This window comes from Ips typographus, linkage group LG3, assembly GCF_016097725.1.
Source record: "Ips typographus isolate SLU linkage group LG3, UJ_Ityp_2.0, whole genome shotgun sequence".
Lineage (NCBI taxonomy): Eukaryota > Metazoa > Arthropoda > Insecta > Coleoptera > Curculionidae > Ips > Ips typographus.
This window is the reverse complement of record NC_138424.1, coordinates 5,207,263-5,226,679: the sequence shown is the minus strand read 5'-3', so window position 1 is coordinate 5,226,679 and position 19,417 is coordinate 5,207,263. Positions and strand designations below refer to the sequence as shown.

At 38.8% G+C, this 19,417-nt stretch overlaps 1 protein-coding gene across 1 annotated transcript in view; it reads left to right on the top strand.

Moving 5' to 3' along the window:
• LOC145725983 (uncharacterized) overlaps positions 1-19,417 on the top strand; it is a 191,245-nt gene that overhangs the window by 101,677 nt on the left and 70,151 nt on the right. Inside the window, exons 60-68 of the mRNA XM_081974908.1 lie at positions 1,086-1,487; positions 1,542-5,899; positions 5,958-7,845; positions 7,948-8,179; positions 8,235-8,370; positions 8,427-8,649; positions 9,816-10,158; positions 10,217-11,648; positions 16,013-16,151. Coding sequence (XP_081831034.1) covers positions 1,086-1,487; positions 1,542-5,899; positions 5,958-7,845; positions 7,948-8,179; positions 8,235-8,370; positions 8,427-8,649; positions 9,816-10,158; positions 10,217-11,648; positions 16,013-16,151 — 9,153 coding nt within the window. The remainder of the gene's footprint in view (positions 1-1,085; positions 1,488-1,541; positions 5,900-5,957; positions 7,846-7,947; positions 8,180-8,234; positions 8,371-8,426; positions 8,650-9,815; positions 10,159-10,216; positions 11,649-16,012; positions 16,152-19,417) is intronic.

The following is a 19,417-nucleotide window of genomic DNA, read 5'->3' as shown; positions in this document are numbered from 1 at the left end:
CCTCTATTTTTTCACAAAAAACTGCAATCGGCGTTTGTAAAGCTGCTAAACCTTTGAACAAACTTAAAAAATACCAGAATCTTCTGTTTCTGGTTTCTGGTCTCACTATAGTAATGATTTCTTCGTTAAGTTTGTGAAGTCTCTTATACTTTTTCTTATCCTGAATGACTTTATTTGTTTCATCCGTCTGAGTTTTCACTTCGTCTACCACAACCTCTTCAAGAAGTTCCAATAATATTGGTTTGGTTTTTTTGGGGTTCAGCAGTAACAGTTGGTGGACCGTTTCTTCTTCTTCAGGTAGTTCTGTTACCACAAAAACTGGAGGTTTCTTGTCTTCTTTCTCTACACCCACAATTTCTGTGAACTCATTCTGTTGTTTTCCTTTAGGCTTTTTAATCTTTCGTTTGAAGAGTCGCTTGATGATACCTTCAGATGTTTTAACCACAAGTTCTTCCTTTAGGAGCTTAATAGCTTCAGGAGCTTTATAAGGAACGACATGGTCATCAGCTACATAATCGATTATCGACTATAGTGACCGTGCTTTGAGTTGTTCCTTTTTCTGACTGCACAGTTTTCGATTACTTAGTTTCTTCAGTTGATACAACCCTTTTCTTGATCTTATTGGTTTTTTTGACTTTTTGTGGTGTCTGCTACAATTTCTAGGTTTTCTTCTGGTAGTTCATACACCTGAGTGGCCATTGGATACCTGGGCCTAGCCAACGCAATTTTCCAATAAGTTCTGGTTTTTTTAAAGATTTCAACTCTATTTCTTCTGGTTCTTTAGAAGGTTTGTGTTGTTTTGGTTTAAACTTAACCTCTTCCTCTTCTTCTTCTGGTTTTGGTTTTGTTGTGCCTTTTTCGACTTGAGTGGTTTCAGACTTAGGAGACTCCTTGTCCAGCGGATTTTTTTTGTACTTGATCTACTTTGCTTATATACCACAATGTATTATAATATTTTGTGTACAATATGTAATGTACAATAATATTTACATTGCAATATTGTAATATAAGTATAATAAAAACCGTCTCCCAAAACCTGACTATCCACTAAAATTTCGGAGGAATTAAATATTTTATATTTACAGCAAAAGCCGCTTTACAATTTGAATCCCAGCACGAGGGAGCCCTACAAAAATTGCGTCAACTCGAAGACACCAGCCGCTATCAAAGACGCGAAGAAGAAGAAATTAGGGTAACGCAAGCGCCCTTCTTCTCCACCCAATTGAACGGTCCAACTGAAATTATTGAAGGCCAAAGTGCCCACTACGAATGCCGCATCGAACCTTACCCAGACTCCAACCTTAAAGTGGAATGGTTCCACGATGGAAAGCCCTTAACTACTGGACATAGGTTCAGAACCGCGTATGATTTCGGTTTTGCCAGTTTGGACATTCTTACAGCCTACGCTGAGGATTCTGGCACTTACACTTGTAAGGCCACTAATCTTATTGGTCAAGCCCAGTCGTCTGTACAAACTTCAGTCAGATGTAAGATGTTGTAAATTAAATGTCCAATCGTATAATTGGTTTGTATCATTTCAGCAAGAGCCTCAATTATCCGTGACACTCAACATGAAGGAGCCTTACAGAAGATTCAATACTTGGAAGATGACTCAAAGTACAAGAAAGTCTCCAGAGAAGATGCGATCATCTTGGAGAAGCCTCAGTTTGGCCGTGGGTTAAAGACCATAGAAAATCTGCCTGAAGGCCAAAGTGCCCACTTAGAGGCAACTCTAACTCCCGTTAATGACCCTACAATGAGGGTTGAATGGTTCTGCAATGGACGACCTATACAAACAGGACATCGTTTCAAAACCACTTACGACTTTGGTTACGTAGCCTTGGACATTCTTTATGCCTACGCTGAAGACTCTGGAACTTACATGTGCAGAGCACGTAATGCCGCTGGAGAAGCTGTAACAACTGCAGCAGTTTCCGTGGTTAAAAGCAAAAACCTATACTTAGAAACCATGGATGAACAACGATTAAAGAAACTCAAAGAGCTGGAAACTTATGAAAGACCCAAACGTGAGGAAGTGGAACCAGCTCCTCAGAAACCAGTCTTCTTAACACCTCTGATTAGCTTGGACAACTTGCAAGAAGGTCAACATGCCCATTTGGAAACTCGCGTAGAACCAATTAATGACGCCAACTTGAAAATCGAATGGTTTGTCAATGGGGTCAAGCTCAAAACTGGACATCGTTTCAGAACCACCCACGATTTTGGTTATGTAGCTCTGGATATTCTCTATGCCTACCAAGAAGATAGTGGTACTTACATGTGCAAAGCCACCAACTTGGTTGGAGAAGCTGTTAACACATGCACAATTCGGGTAGGAGGCAGTCGGGGAATCTTATTGGACACCCAACACCCTGAAGGTTTGCAGAAGATCCGGGAATTAGAATCCCAAGGTCATCCAGCAAGACTGGAAATTGAAGAACCCATCCCCACCGCTCCTAGATTTATTACTGAACTGCGAGGAACCACCGAAATTTACGAAGGCCAGACAGCCCACTTTGAAGCTCAAGTGGAACCCATCCACGACTCCAACTTAAGAATTGAGTTTTACCACAATGGAAAACCTTTACCACATGGTAACCGATTCCACATCACATTCGATTTCGGTTATATCGCCTTAGATATCAACCATGCAGTCTCAGAAGATGCTGGAGAGTACTCAGTGAAAGCCGTAAACAACTTGGGACAATGCGTCTCATCCATCAATCTTAGAGTAATCTCACGTGACAGTATAATTACCGAATCCCAAAGACCTGAAGGTCTAGACAAAATCAGACAACTCGAAGCCCATGAACCTTACAGAAGACCTGAGGTTGAAGATCAAGTTACCAGGCAACGTCCAGTGTTCACACAACCACTTCAAAACATAGACTTTATCCAAGAAGGTCAAAAAGCGCACTTTGAGTGCCGGTTAATTCCAGTTGGTGATCCAACATTGAAAGTTGAATGGTTTAGAAATGAAAAACCACTGGAAGACAGCTCCAGAATCACTAAAATCCATGATTTTGGTTACGTATCGCTGGACATCCAGCATGTCCGTGCCGAAGACGAAGGCATTTACTTATGCAGAGCCTCCAATCCTTTGGGTGAAGCTGTAACCACCGCTTCAATGAAAATCAGAACCGAAGCCAACATTCAGCTGGATACTCAACATCCAGATGCTCAAAGCAAAATTGCACTGCTGGAACAACCAGCAGCGCCCAGACCTGAACTTCCAGAAAGAGCATTTGAAAAACCAATCTTTACTCAACTTCTTACCGGACCAACTGAATTGTGGGAAGGTCAACATGCTCGCTTTGAAGCTAGGGTAGTACCAGTAGGAGACCCTAGTCTAAGATTTGAGTGGTACGTCAATGGTGTTGAGCTCAAATTGGGTTCAAGATTTAAAGTAACCCACGACTTTGGTTTTGTCACGTTGGATGTTATGTCAACAGTTACCAGTGACTCTGGAGTGTACACTTGTAAAGCCATCAATAGAGCTGGAGAAGCCGTCTCTTCAATATCCATGAAAGTCAAGTCCAGAAGTAGCATTGTTGGAGAATCTCTACAACCAGAGGCATGGGAACAAATCCGTCTTAAAGAAGCTGAAATGAATAAAGTTCCTGACATGTTTGTGGACACAACCCCACAACAACCACCAGTCTTTACTAAACACTTACTCAGTTACGATAAACTTGTGGAAGGACAGCATGTCTACTTGGAAGCTCAGGTCGAACCTAGAACTGATCCAAATCTAAGAATTGAATGGTTCAAGAATGGAGTTTCTTTGTCCACTGGAACCAGATTGCGCAGCACTTTTGACTTTGGCTTGGTCACTCTGTCCATCAATGGTCTCCGAGGAGATGATTCAGCAATTTACACTTGCAAAGCCACCAATAAATTGGGAGAAGCCATTTCAACATGCTCTCTCAAAATTGAGGACAAGGATTGGCTGCTTGGTCAGAGCTTGCATCCAGATGCAATCCCTAAAATTCAGGAATTAGAGAAACCTCAAGCTGCTCGTCCTGACTTGCCAGAACCAACTTACGAAACCCCAATGTTTATCACACACTTGAACAATGTAGAATGCTTCGAAGGAGACAATGTGCACTTTGAGTGTAACGTGGAACCATCCAAGGATCCTACCATGAAGATTGAGTGGTTCGTAAACAACAAACCTTTACCAAGTGGTGCCAAATACAAATCCACTTACGACTTTGGTTTTATTTCACTAGACATCACTCACTCTTACGAACAAGATTCAGGTCTTTATACTTGCAAAGCAACCAACAGCAAAGGTTCCGCCACTACCTCAGGAACTTTGCGATGCACTGGTAAAAAGAGCATCTTCTACGACACCCAGCATCCTCAAGGCCAGGTCGGTCTTGAAGCCATCGACGAAGTCGATCAAGCCTTTGCAGCAAAGGCCAAACATCCAGGATTTGCTCCAGAAAAGGAATATCCTAAACCAGTATGGACGGTGCCATTGAACCCCGAATTTACAATACTAGAAAGCAAACCACTACATTTGGAGGGTTCGGTAGAACCTAAGGAAGATCCCAATCTTAAGATCGAATGGTTCTTCAACGGAAAATCATTAGACCATGCTTCAAGGTTTAAACTGACCAGTGACTTTGGTTTTGTCACTCTGGACTTGACTGATGTGTATGAAAGAGACCAAGGAGTTTACACGGCTAAAGCTTCCAACAAAGCCGGAGAGGCTTTCACCTCAACCACCATTTACTGTACAACTAAAGCCAGCTTGATAGAACGCACCCAACATCCCAAAGGACAGGAAGGCTTGGAGAAGATTCAGAACCTTGAAGATTCTCTTAACAGACCTGAAATGCCATTCCTGGACGGAGATGAAGGACACGCACCTGTGTTTACTTCAGAATTTACTAATTTGACCAACTTAGGTGAAGGTGAGATAGCGCACTTCGAAGCTGGTTTAACACCAATAGGAGATCAAACCATGGTGGTTGAATGGTTCTACAATGGTAAAACTATTGAAGCTAGCCATAGGTTCCGTACAGTGCATGCATTTGGTATGGTGGTCTTGGAAATACTGGGAGTTAAAACCGAAGACTCAGGAACTTACACATGTAAGGCAACCAACAAATGGGGTATGGCCGAACAAAGCGTTACTTTGGTATGCGTTGAAAGAATATCAGGAGGTCCACCCAAGTTTACCACCCATATCCAAGACATTGTCGGTTTAAAAGACGGACAGTCCGCTCACTTTGAGTGCACTCTGGTACCAGTCAACGACCCTGACCTTAAAGTCGAATGGTACCACAACGGTCAACCGTTACTAAACTCATCCAGGATTAAGTCTGTATCAGACTTTGGATTTGTAATCATGGATATTTCATACATTCAAGACCAGGATTCAGGAGAATACGTTTGCAGGGCATACAACAAATACGGGGAAGACTTCACCAGAGCTAAAATTTCAGCTCATGGACGTGGAGGAGTGTTTTCAGAAAGTTTACAACCCGACTCTTTGGCTAAAATTAGAGAGTTGGAAAGCTTCCAAGGACAACAAACTCAAGTGCAAGCCACTATTGTTACAGAACCACCTAAATTTATTACACAGATTCAAGATATGACCAAGTTGGTGGAAGGACAAAGCGCTCACTTTGAGGCTCGACTTACTCCAGTTACCGATCCAGATCTTGTGGTTGAATGGTATTACAACGGAAAGAAACTACCACATGGACATAGGTTCCGTACTTTCCACGATTTTGGAATTGTCATTTTAGATATTTTGTACTGTTACGAAGAGAACTCTGGAGTGTACGAGTGCAGAGCTTACAACAAATATGGGCAAGACTCTACTAAAGCAACACTGAAGTGCACGTCCAAAACTAATCTGATTTTGGACTCTCAATTACCAAGAGTAAGTTCCCAATTTTTTTGTAAACTTTATTTGTTTTCTTACACTGAATTTTTTACAGGGTATGGAAGGTGGTTTGGAAAAAATCCAGACTTTAGAAGATTCCATGGTTCGAACTAGAGAGGAACACGAAGAAGTTACCAAAGGCAGAGCTCCCGTATTTACGGTACCACTATCAAACATCGACAGTCTTCGTGAGGGTGAAAGTGCCCACTTTGAAGCCAGACTAATTCCAACAGACGATCCTAAATTGAAAGTTGAATGGTTCTGGAACGGTCGCCCATTACGAACGGGTTCCCGCTTCCGCACATTCTGCGACTTTGGCTTTGTCATTCTAGAAATCTCTCCAGTTTACCCAGAAAATTCTGGAGAATACTCGTGCAGAGCTATTAACGAGTACGGTGAGGCTGTTACCACTGCTTCCATGAAAGTATCAGGAAAGCGCAGCATCATTCTGGAGTCACAACTTCCGAAAGGAATGGAAGGAACCATAGATAAAATCGCTGAGTTGGAAGGTTTGGGAATGGCCCCAAGTCAGGCCACTCCTGAAGATGATTCAGGCAAACCTCCAGAATTCATTACCACACCAGCTGATTTGATTTTAGGAGAGAACTCCTTGGCTCACTTTGAGTGTAGGTTGACACCGGTTAATGACCCCAGCATGAGAGTTGAATGGTTCCACAATGGTAAAGCTTTGTGGGCAGGTTCAAGGATCAAGACTATCAACGATTTTGGTTTTGTGATTCTGGAAGTTGCTGGAGTTTATCAAAGAGACTCTGGAATGTACACTTGCAAAGCCACTAACAAACACGGAGAGGCTACTGTTTCTTGCACACTTCAAGTCAAAGGCAGGCAAGGAATTATATTGGAACCACAACTTCCATCAAACTTCCGCTCAGGCACGGAAAGTATCCAAAGGTTAGAGGAGGAACTGTACAAAAAGGAAGAAATCCTCCCTGAAGAAGAAAAACCTAATCCACCTAGATTTATTGTGGAGATCAAAGACAACGTGGATGTTCCTGAAGGTAGTCCAATTCACTTTGACTGTCGCGTTGAACCTAAGAATGACTCTTCAATGAGGATTGAGTGGTTCTTTAATGGAAAACCTTTTGCAACTGGTTCACGTGTACACCAGATCAACGATTTCGGTTTCATTTCTCTGGATATCGATTACAGCTACACCAGAGATGCAGGGGAATACATTTGCAAAGCTACCAACAAGTGGGGCTATGCTATCACCAAGGCTAAAGTAACCTCTAAGTCCAAACGCACCATCGACTTTGAAAGTCAACTTCCAGCAGGAATGAGCGCTGACAAACTTAAAGAACTGGAGAAAGGTCCAGTTTCTGTAGCTCCTCAAGAAGACAAAACGTTCGGGCCACCCAAATTTGTAACCCACATTCAATCAGTGACTGTAGAAGAATCTGAATCGTTAAGGTTCGAGTGTACTGTAGAACCCAAAGACGATCCTAAACTAAGAATTGAGTGGTACCGCAACGGAAAATTGCTACCAGCAGGACATCGCTACCGCACCGTATACGATATGGGTTTTGTCTCTTTGGACATCCTCAACGTATATTCCGAAGATTCAGGCGAATATGTGTGCAGGGCTGTTAACGATCACGGAGAAGACTTTACCAAGGCTCATGTATCCTGCAAGAAACTTCCTAATATCATCTTGCAGAACCAAGTACCAAAGGGAATGAAGAAATCTGAAGCTCTAATGCAAATGGAGGCGGCTATTAAAAAGTACACCTCAGAAGTGTATCTGACTGAAGATGACTTGTACGATGTGGATAAAAAACAACCTCCGAGATTTGTTACACAAATTCTGGACCAGACTGAACTGGTTGAGAGGCAGACCAGCAAATTTGAGTGTCAACTGGCTCCAGTTGGTGATCCTAATATGAAAGTTGAATGGTTCCTCAATGGAAAACCTTTGCCACACAGTAAGTTCTTTTATAGTGTTAAGAGTTTTAAAATTGTTGTAATTTTCCCTTGTACATATGTGAGTCTTTTACTTTAAACTGGCATTTTTACACCCATAACAGAAAATCGATTTACACCAATCTACGACTTTGGTTATGTGGCAATGAACTTTGGCTGGGTATACCCAGAAGACAGCGGCGAATACCTATGTAGGGCTACCAATTTATATGGTATGGACGAAACAAGGGCAGTAATCAAAGTGGCTGGCAAGCCTGGAATCATCTACGATTCCCAACTCCCCAAGGGCATGAAGAGCATAGAGAAGATCAGACAGTTAGAGGCCTCATGGCAGGCGTAAGTTGGTTTAGTATTTGATGATTTGCAGTATACTTACTAAAGAATTGTGCAGAGTTCCTGAAGAAGTTGAAGAAGAATCGAAACCCAGATCAGCTCCAGTATTTGTCAGCAGACCTGAACCAGCCACCGTAGAAGAAGGTGAATGGGCTAGGTTCTGTTGCAGAGTCACCGGTCATCCCAGACCTAGGGTATGTTGACCTATATCCTTTCTTATTGTTGGGTTTATTTTTGTCTTTTCGGTTAGGTTATGTGGTTGATTAACGGACATACGGTAGTCAGTGGCTCCCGTTACAAGCTTACTTACGATGGAATGTACCACATGGACATCCCCAAGACCCGTCAGTACGACACTGGCAAAATTGAAGTTATCGCCAGAAGTTCTGTAGGCGAATCCATTGCGGAAACTGAACTCAAGGTGATACCAAGGCACGACGACTACAGAAACGTACTGAAGAACTCGCCAAGGCGTAAGTACAGCCGCACACTTTTTCTCAAATTGATTCGAGCCGGCACTGGCTTGACTTTGTTCAAAATGCCACGATTGACTACTAAATCATACTTTACACAATGCACAAATTTGACCAAGCAAGCCAAGCACATACGCTCTAATACTCAATTTCTAAACTTCCTCGTCTACCTCAACTACAGTCTTGTTGTCAATCAACAAACATAACCTCAATCCTAGACCACTGTTTCGTTTTCTCTTTCTTCCTCACTCCTCCTTGATCCTGGAGTTGTTCCTTCACGTTTGCTTCGAGGCAAATCATCCCCGCGGGTGATTTGGCGCTTTCTGCACTTGAGGATGGTTTTCGACCAGGTACGCCACAGTATATGTCGTGTTTATGTGTCGTCTTGCATGCTTTTTATAGCTTAATGGATGACTTTTGAGAACCGTATAGTTATAGTAGAAATATTCGTGTCATCCCTGGAGGTTATTAAGTATTAATAATTGATTACTAAGATCAAATATTACACTATTATATTATTTATATTTACTAAAGACACTTCAACGTATTTCTGCATAAAGGTTTGCAGTTTGAAGCATGTGCGTTGTTATTCAATGTAGCTTGTACAACTCATAGGAAACCAATTGTAAAAATAGAGACTCTCTACAAAGCAATGGACTAGACAAAGATATTGAAGAACTTTTTAAGTGACAGTCAGTCACATGACCACTTCTTCACAAAGACTAATTGATCACTACCCTAAAATGTAATGAACTTTTTCTTTTATTTTGTATGGATTATGTAGTAATGTCCATACTTGTGTAACTCTAAAGGCAATAAAAACAATGATAAAAGTGTGAAAAAAATGTAAAACAAAGTAAGAATTTACCGTAAATAACCCTGAACATGATGTCCTATCTAGACTAGGGTGTAAAGGGCCTCATTACCTCATTTGGTACAAAATTTAGAGTTAAACTGCATAGTAAATAGCAATTCTTCTTCATTGACAAGAATTGACAAATGTACTAATAAACTTTGAAAAATCCTGTACAACAATTGTTAATACTTAAATCCTTCAAAAACTTAAATGTGTCGAAGTGCTATTGTGTATCGTATCACGCTCTATCTCTGTATTCCCCTGATACATTCTGAAAAACTCATTCAAAATGTGATTTTTTCATCTGTAGCTTGGTATGACCAAGATCTAGCTCAATATCAAAAAGAGCGTCAAGAAACCGAACTTGAGAAAGTATTCGACGAACGCAACACAACTCTGCGAGAATCCGGATTGAACGTCTCTGGTGTTCATATTCAACCGAAAGAATTCACCGAACCTGAAACGGAATGGCAGAGATCAGTGAAAACGAAGAAAGGTGAAGATTACTACAGCAAGATCCAGCAGCTCGAGAACGAGCAAGTCAGCAAAGAAATCCGATTACGAGAATCGTCCCACCAGATGGCCATTCCTGGTGAGAAGATCGCTAGTAGCACTTTGACCAGAGGAATGGCTCAACAATATCAAGAAAACTTGTACGTTACTTCCTACTTACGATTAATGAAAAATTCTATATTTTCTGTGTTGTTTTAGGGAACAAGTACCCGAGAGGCCCCAGCTCCAGCCAACACCAAGGATACCCAAAGCTGAACCACCTAAAATCGTCCACAAAGACCAAGTAACCCTCAGGAAAACCGAGAAATCTAAGGAAGAACTGCAAACCGAATATGAAGTTGACTCAAAGTCTGCAGCTTACCCTCCAGGACCTACAGAATCAGGAGTTCACGGCAGAGAAGTCTACGTCACTAAACAAAAGCAAACCCAAAAAGAACGTCAAGGTGATTTGGAAATCACACGAAACATTACTGCCACCGAAACTACTGATGTGGAGCACAAAGCCAAAACTAAAGAACGCGTAGTGCAAGGACAAGTGTTACCATCCAATCCACCAGTCTTCACCAAGAAGATTCAACCTTGCAGAGCTTTCGAGAATGACTCCGCTAGATTTGAAGTGGAGTTCGATGGAGACCCACTACCAAAAATCACATGGTTCAGGGAAGACTTTCCTATCACCAGCTCTCCAGACTTAAAGATCTACACCTTTAGCACCAAATCCATTTTGACTATCAGACAAGTATTCATGGAAGACTCGGGAGTGTTCAGTGTTGTAGCTGAAAACAGAGGAGGAACAGCCAAATGCAGTGCCAATTTGGTAGTGCAAGAAAGACGCAGACAAGGACGTGGTGGTGTAGTACCACCAAGTTTTAACACCACCATTCAATCAACTTCAGTGAATGCAGGTCAGCTGGTGCGATTCGATGCTAAAATCAGCGGCACCAAACCAATCGACGTATACTGGTTGAAGAATGGCAAGAAAATCACTTCAGACATTCGCTACAAGACCTTAGAAGAAGACGAATTATACACATTGTTGATTATCGAAACTGTCCCAGAAGACACAGCAAAATACGAATGTGTTGCTATGAACCAAGGTGGAGAAGCTCGATGCGAAGCTGACCTCACTGTTACCTCCCCTTTGTCCAAACAGAAACCATCTAAACCTGTCACCCCGGGAACCGAAAAAGCTCCAACTATACTGGAACCCTTGAAGGACCAAACAATTCGCGAAGGTCAAGCAGTGGCCTTCCGTTGTAGAATTACCGGCAAACCTGCTCCGACAATCAAATGGCTTAAAGCAGACAAAGTCATCAAACCATCCAGATACTTCCAAATGAGCAAAGAAGGAGAGTTTTGCACCTTGAGAATATCCGAGGCTTTCCCTGAGGACGAGGGAGTGTACAAGTGCGTTGCAGAAAGTCCTGCTGGCACTGTGGCCGCCCAAGCTAAATTGAGGGTGTTGGCGCCCGAAACTCAAGAAGTGCCGCCCAGTTTGACGCCTCTGAAGGACGTGGTGGTGGTAGAGGGTAGTCCAGCGCAGTTCAAAACCACCATCAGTGGCAAACCCAAACCTACTATTCAATGGCTGAGAGAGGGCTTCCTTATACCTGAATCACCAGATTTCCAGGTGAGTTTTGTTTAGTTACATTGCTTTAAATTTCTTTCCATAAAAATTCCAAATGTTAATTACCAAAGTAGACTTAAAAAGCCAATGCATTTAACAGATTGAGAAAATGATGAAAATTACAGAATAGTGTTAGAGTTATTAGGAAAATTAGGCTCACAAGATGATGTATAATGCGCCTCAAATTGCTGGATAGGAAATTTAATGAGGATCCAGAAATGTACTTAAAACAGTAATTTTTTTACTCCAAGTGAGTTTTACAGGCGATTTTGTCCCTGACTGTCTTTTCAAACTGTGTTTCTGGCAGTTCAAACTTTGACACCGCCTTTTTCCCAGACTGTGCCAAATTTTGTAGTGTTTTTTTAGTCTGCTGGATAGGAAATTTAATTAGGATTCCAGAAATGTACTTAAAACAGTAATTTTTTTACTCCAAGTGAGTATTACAGGCGATTTTGTCCCTGACTGTCCTTTCAAACTTTGTTTCTGGCAGTTCAAATTTTGACACCAGTTTTCTCCCTGACTTTACATAATTTTGTAGTGTTTTTTTATATTATTAGATAGAAAATTTAATGAGGATTTCAAAAAGTGCTTAAAACAGTCATTTTCAAAAGCTAAGTGCGTTTTACAGGTAATTTTGTCCATGATTGTCCTTTCAAACTTTGTTTCTGGCAGATGAAATTTTGACACCGCCTTTTTCCCAGACTGTGCCAAATTTTGTAGTGTTTTTTTAGTCTGCTGGATAGGAAATTTAATTAGGATTCCAGAAATGTACTTAAAACAGTAATTTTTTTACTCCAAGTGAGTATTACAGGCGATTTTGTCCCTGACTGTCCTTTCAAACTTTGTTTCTGGCAGTTCAAATTTTGACACCAGTTTTCTCCCTGACTTTACATAATTTTGTAGTGTTTTTTTATATTATTAGATAGAAAATTTAATGAGGATTTCAAAAAGTGCTTAAAACAGTCATTTTCAAAAGCTAAGTGCGTTTTACAGGTAATTTTGTCCATGATTGTCCTTTCAAACTTTGTTTCTGGCAGATGAAATTTTGACACTGCTTTTCTCCCAGACTGTACCGAAATTTGTAGTGTTTTTTCAGTTTGTTAGATAGAAAATTTAATGAGGATTCCTAAAATGTGCTTTAAAAAGTAATTTTCTCATTCCAAGTGAGTTTTACAGGCGATTTTGTCCCTGACTGTCCTTTCAAACTGTGTTTTTGGCAGTTCAAATTTTGACACCAGTTTTCTCCCTGACTTTACATGATTTTGTAGTGTTTTTTCTGTTTGTTAGATAGAAAATGTAATGAGGATTCCTAAAATGTGCTTAAAACAGTAATTTTTTTACTCCAAGTGAGTTTTACAAGCGATTTTGTTCCTGACAGTTCAAATTTTGACACCAGTTTTCTCCCTGACTTTACATGATTTTGTAGTGTTTTTTTATATTATTAGATAGAAAATTTAATGAGGATTTCAAAAAGTGCTTAAAACAGTCATTTTCAAAAGCTAAGTGCGTTTTACAGGTAATTTTGTCCATGATTGTCCTTTCAAACTGTGTTTCTGGCAGATGAAACTTTGACACTGCTTTTCTCCCAGACTGTACTTAAATTTGTAGTGTTTTTTCAATTTGTTAGATAGAAAATTTAATGAGGATTTCTAAAATGTGCTTTAAAAAGTAATTTTCTCATTCCAAGTGAGTTTTACAGGCGATTTTGTCCCTGACTGTCCTTTCAAACTGTGTTTCTGGCAGTTCAAATTTTGACACCAGTTTTCTCCCTGACTTTACATGATTTTGTAGTGTTTTTTTCTGTTGGTTAGATAGAAAAATGTAATGAGGATTCCTAAAATGTGCTTAAAACAGTAATTTTTTTACTCCAAGTGAGTTTTACAAGCGATTTTGTCCCTGACTATCCTTTCAAACTTTGTTCCTGGCAGTTCAAATTTTGACACCAGTTTTCTCCCTGACTTTACATGATTTTGTAGTGTTTTTTTATATTATTAGATAGAAAATTTAATGAGGATTTTAAAAAGTGCTTAAAACAGGCATTTTCAAAAGCTAAATGCGTTTTACAGGTAATTTTGTCCATGATTGTCCTTTCAAACTGTGTTTCTGGTAGATGAAATTTTGACACTGCTTTTCTCCTAGACTGTACCGAAATTTGTAGTGTTTTTTCAGTTTGTTAGATAGAAAGTTTAATGAGGATTCCTAAAATGTGCTTAAAACAGTAACTTTCTCGCTCCAAGTGAGTTTCACAGGCAATTTTGTCCTTGACTGTCCTTTTAAACTGTGTTTCTGGCAGTTCAAATTTTGACACCGCTTTTTTCCCTGTATCAAATTTTGTTGTGTTTTTTTAGTGTATTGGATAGGAAATTTAATGAGGTTTTCAGAAATGTGCTTAAAACAGTAATTTTTTCCTTGCAAATGGGTTTTTGCAGGCAATTTTGTTCCTGACTGTTCTTTCAAACCACCGTTTCAAAGTAAATTTACTGGATTCTAAGTCTATCTAATGATGCATTATTGACATTTTTAAAACTGGACCACCCTGTATGAAGAAAATTCACTTAGTAGTAGTACTTAGAGTAGTTGAATTAATTCAAGTAGTTCAACTATTTTACGGAAGTAATTGGTACTTCAACTACTTTTTTTGAGTTGAGTAACAGCTCTGTCAACTGTTGCTCTAAACAAGAAGTTCATTTTACCCTGTAACTGTCGAATTCAGATTCAATCTGAAGTTATTACCAAATAACTCAGTATTTCATATTTTTGCTCTGTACAGAAGAATTTGATAGCTTAGGGTTGTATACAGGGTGATCAAAATTAAATAGACTAATTGCAACACAAAAAAAATGCCTTTTTTATGAAAAAGCACCTAATTTTTAGAAAAACTCGAGTTAACTAACTGAAAATACATGTAATACTTGAACCAAATGTATAATTAACCTACAAACAGTTTCTTTGATCAGTAATTTTGAGGAAATATAGAGCCAAGTTTGATAATCTAAAAGCCAACTGAAACCGTTTAATTGAACTGCAAAACTCACACAAATTACCACACGTCCAGTTTAATTTACGCTAAAAATAAATTTAATGAGCACATGTGGCCTGATTCAAACAGATACATATGGTTTCATTTAAATCACCTTTAAATGATCCAACTAATGTAATTAAATAGAAAAATTAGAGCAAAAAAATAGGTTTTTCACTATTAGTAAGTTAGTAAGCAAGAGAGATTTATTTAGCATAATAGCTACATATAAATAACTTAAGTAATGATAACAAAGAACATACAAAATAGCGCCTATAAAAGCATAAAATCCTTTGACTTATACCATTTAATACTATTGGGTAACATATTAAAATCACTAAAGCCCCTACATAACACGAATTATTTACCTGACCAGAATTACATGTGTCAATATGAAATCCAAAGTATTTCTTGTGCTATAAGTATATCCCTAAACAGTTTGGTTTTATCACAAATATACTCCGGTAACAGGTTATGTCTTAATTTAAATACAAGTACATGGACATTAAAAGCAATCTTCTGGTCACAGATAACATATTGTAAGGTCCCTCCCAGTGTCGTTACCATCTTTGACTAAATCCTTTGTTCCTCCTGGGTTGAAACATCCACACAGCATCACCTTCCTTATAATTGCCACCAGCTGGTCCGTGGTCCAGTGTCATCTTCATACGGTCGTTCTTTGGTTTCATCTTCTCTCTCTCAAGTTCCTGAATTGTGCTGGATCCCTTCTGTAACGAACACTGGGCACACCGTTTACACCATTCCTCAACGTCCTTTCTGAAGTTAATCCAGTAAAATCGATGTCTTATTCTAGCCAAAGTCTGGTTTACTCCATGTAGTCCACCATCATGTAGTTCTCGCAGCACATTCTCTTTGCAGGGATTGGGCACTATTGTTTGGTAAACAAAGCGTTTTCCGTCTGGACTTTCCCATTTGCGAGTAATTAAGTCATCTCGCAGTCAAAGCGAATTCCACTGCAACCAGTAACCCCTTACTGTTGGTCCATATCTGGAAATCTGTTGCCAATCCGGTTTCAAATCCTTCTCCAACCATCTTCTGATTACTTTCAAATCAGAGTCTGAGCGCTGTCCTTTTATTATGTCTTCCTTACAAACGCTGCTGTTCATTCTTTTTGTCTGTCACCTTCGCGATTTGACCAATCCTCCAACCATTATGAATTTGTCCTTTACGTCCACAATTATAACACGTAATGTTTCTTTTATCGCATCGGTTTCATCCCGAATCGAGTGCTCGTTCAGAAGTATCGAGCATAGTAGGCCCAAACCGTAACAATATTTAAAACTTGAAGCATTGTCGCATTTCTTACTAAAATGTATATTTATTGCAGATGATCCAAGAGGGTAACAACGCCATTTTGCTAATTTCCACCACCTACGCAGAAGATTCAGGGGTGTTTTCCTGCAGAGCCACATCCTCAGCGGGTTCAGTAGACCAGTCGGCCAGACTAATCGTCAAAAGTAAGAAATAAGCTCAGCTGTTTTTTTGTTTTGTACCATATTAAGTCGTGGAGGTGCTGGTTTTAATTTCGAACCTCCAGGTGAAAATTAGGACCAAAAAAAAATTTGCTTTCTGTTAGGCTTTCGTTGTAAATTTAACAAAATCACTGGAACGAAATGGAAAACAGCCCTTCGTTAATAATTAGAGAACAAGATTTTTGGTGGTGGATTTTTAAGGTTCCAAGTGATTTTAGTTTAAACATGTGTAATGCGGATTGAAGTAGACAGCTTTCGGCACTCACACACCCCATTTTCCCTGATGTTTGTAATTTTTTTGTTTATGTATAAATTTTTGCAGATTTTGTTTAATAAATCGCTATATTGTTTAAATATGAGTTTCTAGTGACAGACCCTGCGGCTTTAAAAAAAAAAAATTTTTGGCACTTACGCCTAGATTTGATGACTAATTCTGTGACACATTTAGTTGAAAAACATTTGTCACTACATCGGTTATTAATCATGCGAAAAAGTGGACAAACAACCAGAAGATGAAAGACAAAACAAACTTTTGGTGTCTGAGTTTTTCTGAATTTGAGACCATTAGTCATTTACCTAGATTCCTTAGAAAAACGTTGTTTGTCTCGAGTACTCGATCTGGATGAGTGCCAACTTTATACTCTCTACCGACAATTTTTAGGCATAATAGCAGACAAAACTGTAAATAACTTAAGTGGTGCCGTGCGCAACCAAAAACTATTTTAAACTTTTGTGTAGATTAGGTTACTGACTATATTTGGTTCACTGAAACATTGAAAGGTTGGCAAAAATAAAACTCACAATGAGCAATCCACGTTTATTCAAATTTCTTTAACAACCTAAAACTACTACTACTACTACTACAATATAAAGTTAAGAATAATAGTTTTGGAGTATCTCCAAATACAAAAATAAATAAATAATCAATCGCCGCTTGATCAGTCACAGAAACTCCTAGTGAAACACTTCACAAATCACTTGGAACCACTTAAAAAAATTTTTCAGGGCACTGTCAAGTCTAATCTGTTCAATTAAAGCCGCATGAAATTTCCTGAAGGAAATTTCACGCGGCCCAACCAAAATTCACAAAAAAACACTAACAACACTAGAAACACTTTTGGGTGCACTCCGTCTCGGTTACGGCTAAATAATGAGCAAGCACGTTTCTTGGGACCTCCTCTGAGGTGGGGCGTGACGTCACTTATACATCAAAACTTGGAAACCTATGCGTGTTCAGTCACCTATTACTTTTGAGTCATCTTGATCCAGAAATAGCCCCCCGAGGCCCCCCTAAAGCGGGAAACAATCATATTGGCTTTAATATGGAAGTTTACGCGTTTGGCCCCTATATTTATAACTGTATTATAAATACATATGGCACACGCTGTAGTTTTTTTCTGGTTGTTTTATTAGTCACCGGTCGTATGTTTAGTATGTTAATGTAATTAAATATCACCTGCATTGGTCTAATTTTAGAGTATTACATATTGATTTGGCTCTGTCCTTTAAATGGTCTTAGCTTCCCACCAAAAATCTTGACATCTACAGGGTGTTTAAATTCAGTTACTACTACCGAAACAGTAAGATTTACAGGCTGAATTAAAATAAAAAAATAGATTTTTTCCGTTTTTTAATCCAAAGTAAGAAAACAAGTACAACTATACAGGGTGTCTTGCATGTATGGGTTATTTGAAGGGATGCTTTTTATATGGCTGTTTAGGTGCGTTTGAAGCTTACATAACTCTAAATAACATTTCGGTTTTTTGAATGCAACAAAAATGTTAAAACAGTTTAAAAATTTAGATTGGCAGTTATGCTATAACAATTTTTTTATAGCGGTAATCGTGTTTCTCTTGAGATACAGGTCAAAATTTGGATTTTTTTGTATTTTCAGCACGGTTTACTGTAAAGAACATAAAAAGTTATCTCACTCACCCTGTAAAAAAGTCAGTTTCTGTTCGCAGAACTTAGTATTCGACTGCAAAATTTTATTTATAATAAGTAGAGTCCGGATTAAAAAGCACAAAAATCGTGAAAAAAGGCGCTTAAAAAGCAAAATTATTTTCATCAAAAAAAGCACAAAACTCTTTCAGAGATGCAATTTTTTTTTAAAAAATACTTGTAGCACGGAAGATTTTAGACTGTTTTAAAATCTTGTCTGGAATGCTCTAGAAGTACTTTGGAGTTTTTTTAGTGTTTTGAAATCTTTTTAGACTACTTTAGGAGCATTGAAGGTTCTGGACTGCTTTTAAGACATGTGAATTTGAACTTTTGGAAGTTTTTAAACTGCTCTAGAAACTTATGGAAGCTTTTAGACTGCCTTGACATTTTTTAAGAGCTTCTAGACTAGTTGAAGATTATTTGGAAGCCTTTAGAGTGTTTTAAAAGCTTTTGGAAGCTTCTAGACTATTTTGAAAGGCTTTAGACTGCTTGAGAAGCATTTTGGAGTTTCTGTACTGTTTTAAAACCTTTTTAGACTACTTCAGGAGCATTTGGAAGGTGTTTGGACAGTTTAAAGAGCCTTGAAGGTTCTGGACTGCCTTTAAGGCAATTAAAAATCTTGTAGACGGTTTTAGAAACTTTTGAAAGGCTTTAGACTGCGTGAGAAGCATTTTAGAGTTTTTGTATTATTTTAAAACCTTTTTAGACTACTTTAGGAGCATTTTGAAGATGTTTGGACAGTTTAAAGAGCCTTAAAGGTTCTGGACTGCCTTTAAGGCATTTTAAACCTTGGAGACGGTTTTAGAAACTTTTAGAAGCTGTTAAACTGCTTTAGAAGCCTACGGTTGCTTTTGAGAGCTTCTAGATAAATTGGATTGGACATTTGGAAGCTTTTAGAAGCTTCTAGGCCGCTTTGTAAGCTTTGCAAGGCATTTTAGAGGTTCTATAGTGTTTTGGAATGTTTTTACATTTTTTTCGACTACTTCGGGAGCATTTGGAAATTTTTTGGTCAGTTTAGATTTGTAAATTGATACTTATACATTTTCCAATATGTTTTTGTCGTTCAGAAGCTTTCAATATCTCAATATAGCATTTTTTTGTCAAAGCAGTCATTAATTTAGTTTAATTTTAAAAACTTGAAACACTTGTTTTGTAAAAAACTAGTTAAATGATACAAAAATAGCAGTAAATAAGCACAAAAAACTAAAATAATCACCAAACGAAGAAAAAAGAAAAAAAAGCATCAACAAAGTCTGTCAAATAACGCGTTTGCGCATAAATCGTTCACATTAGATGTCAAAGGTTGGTTGCTTTTATTA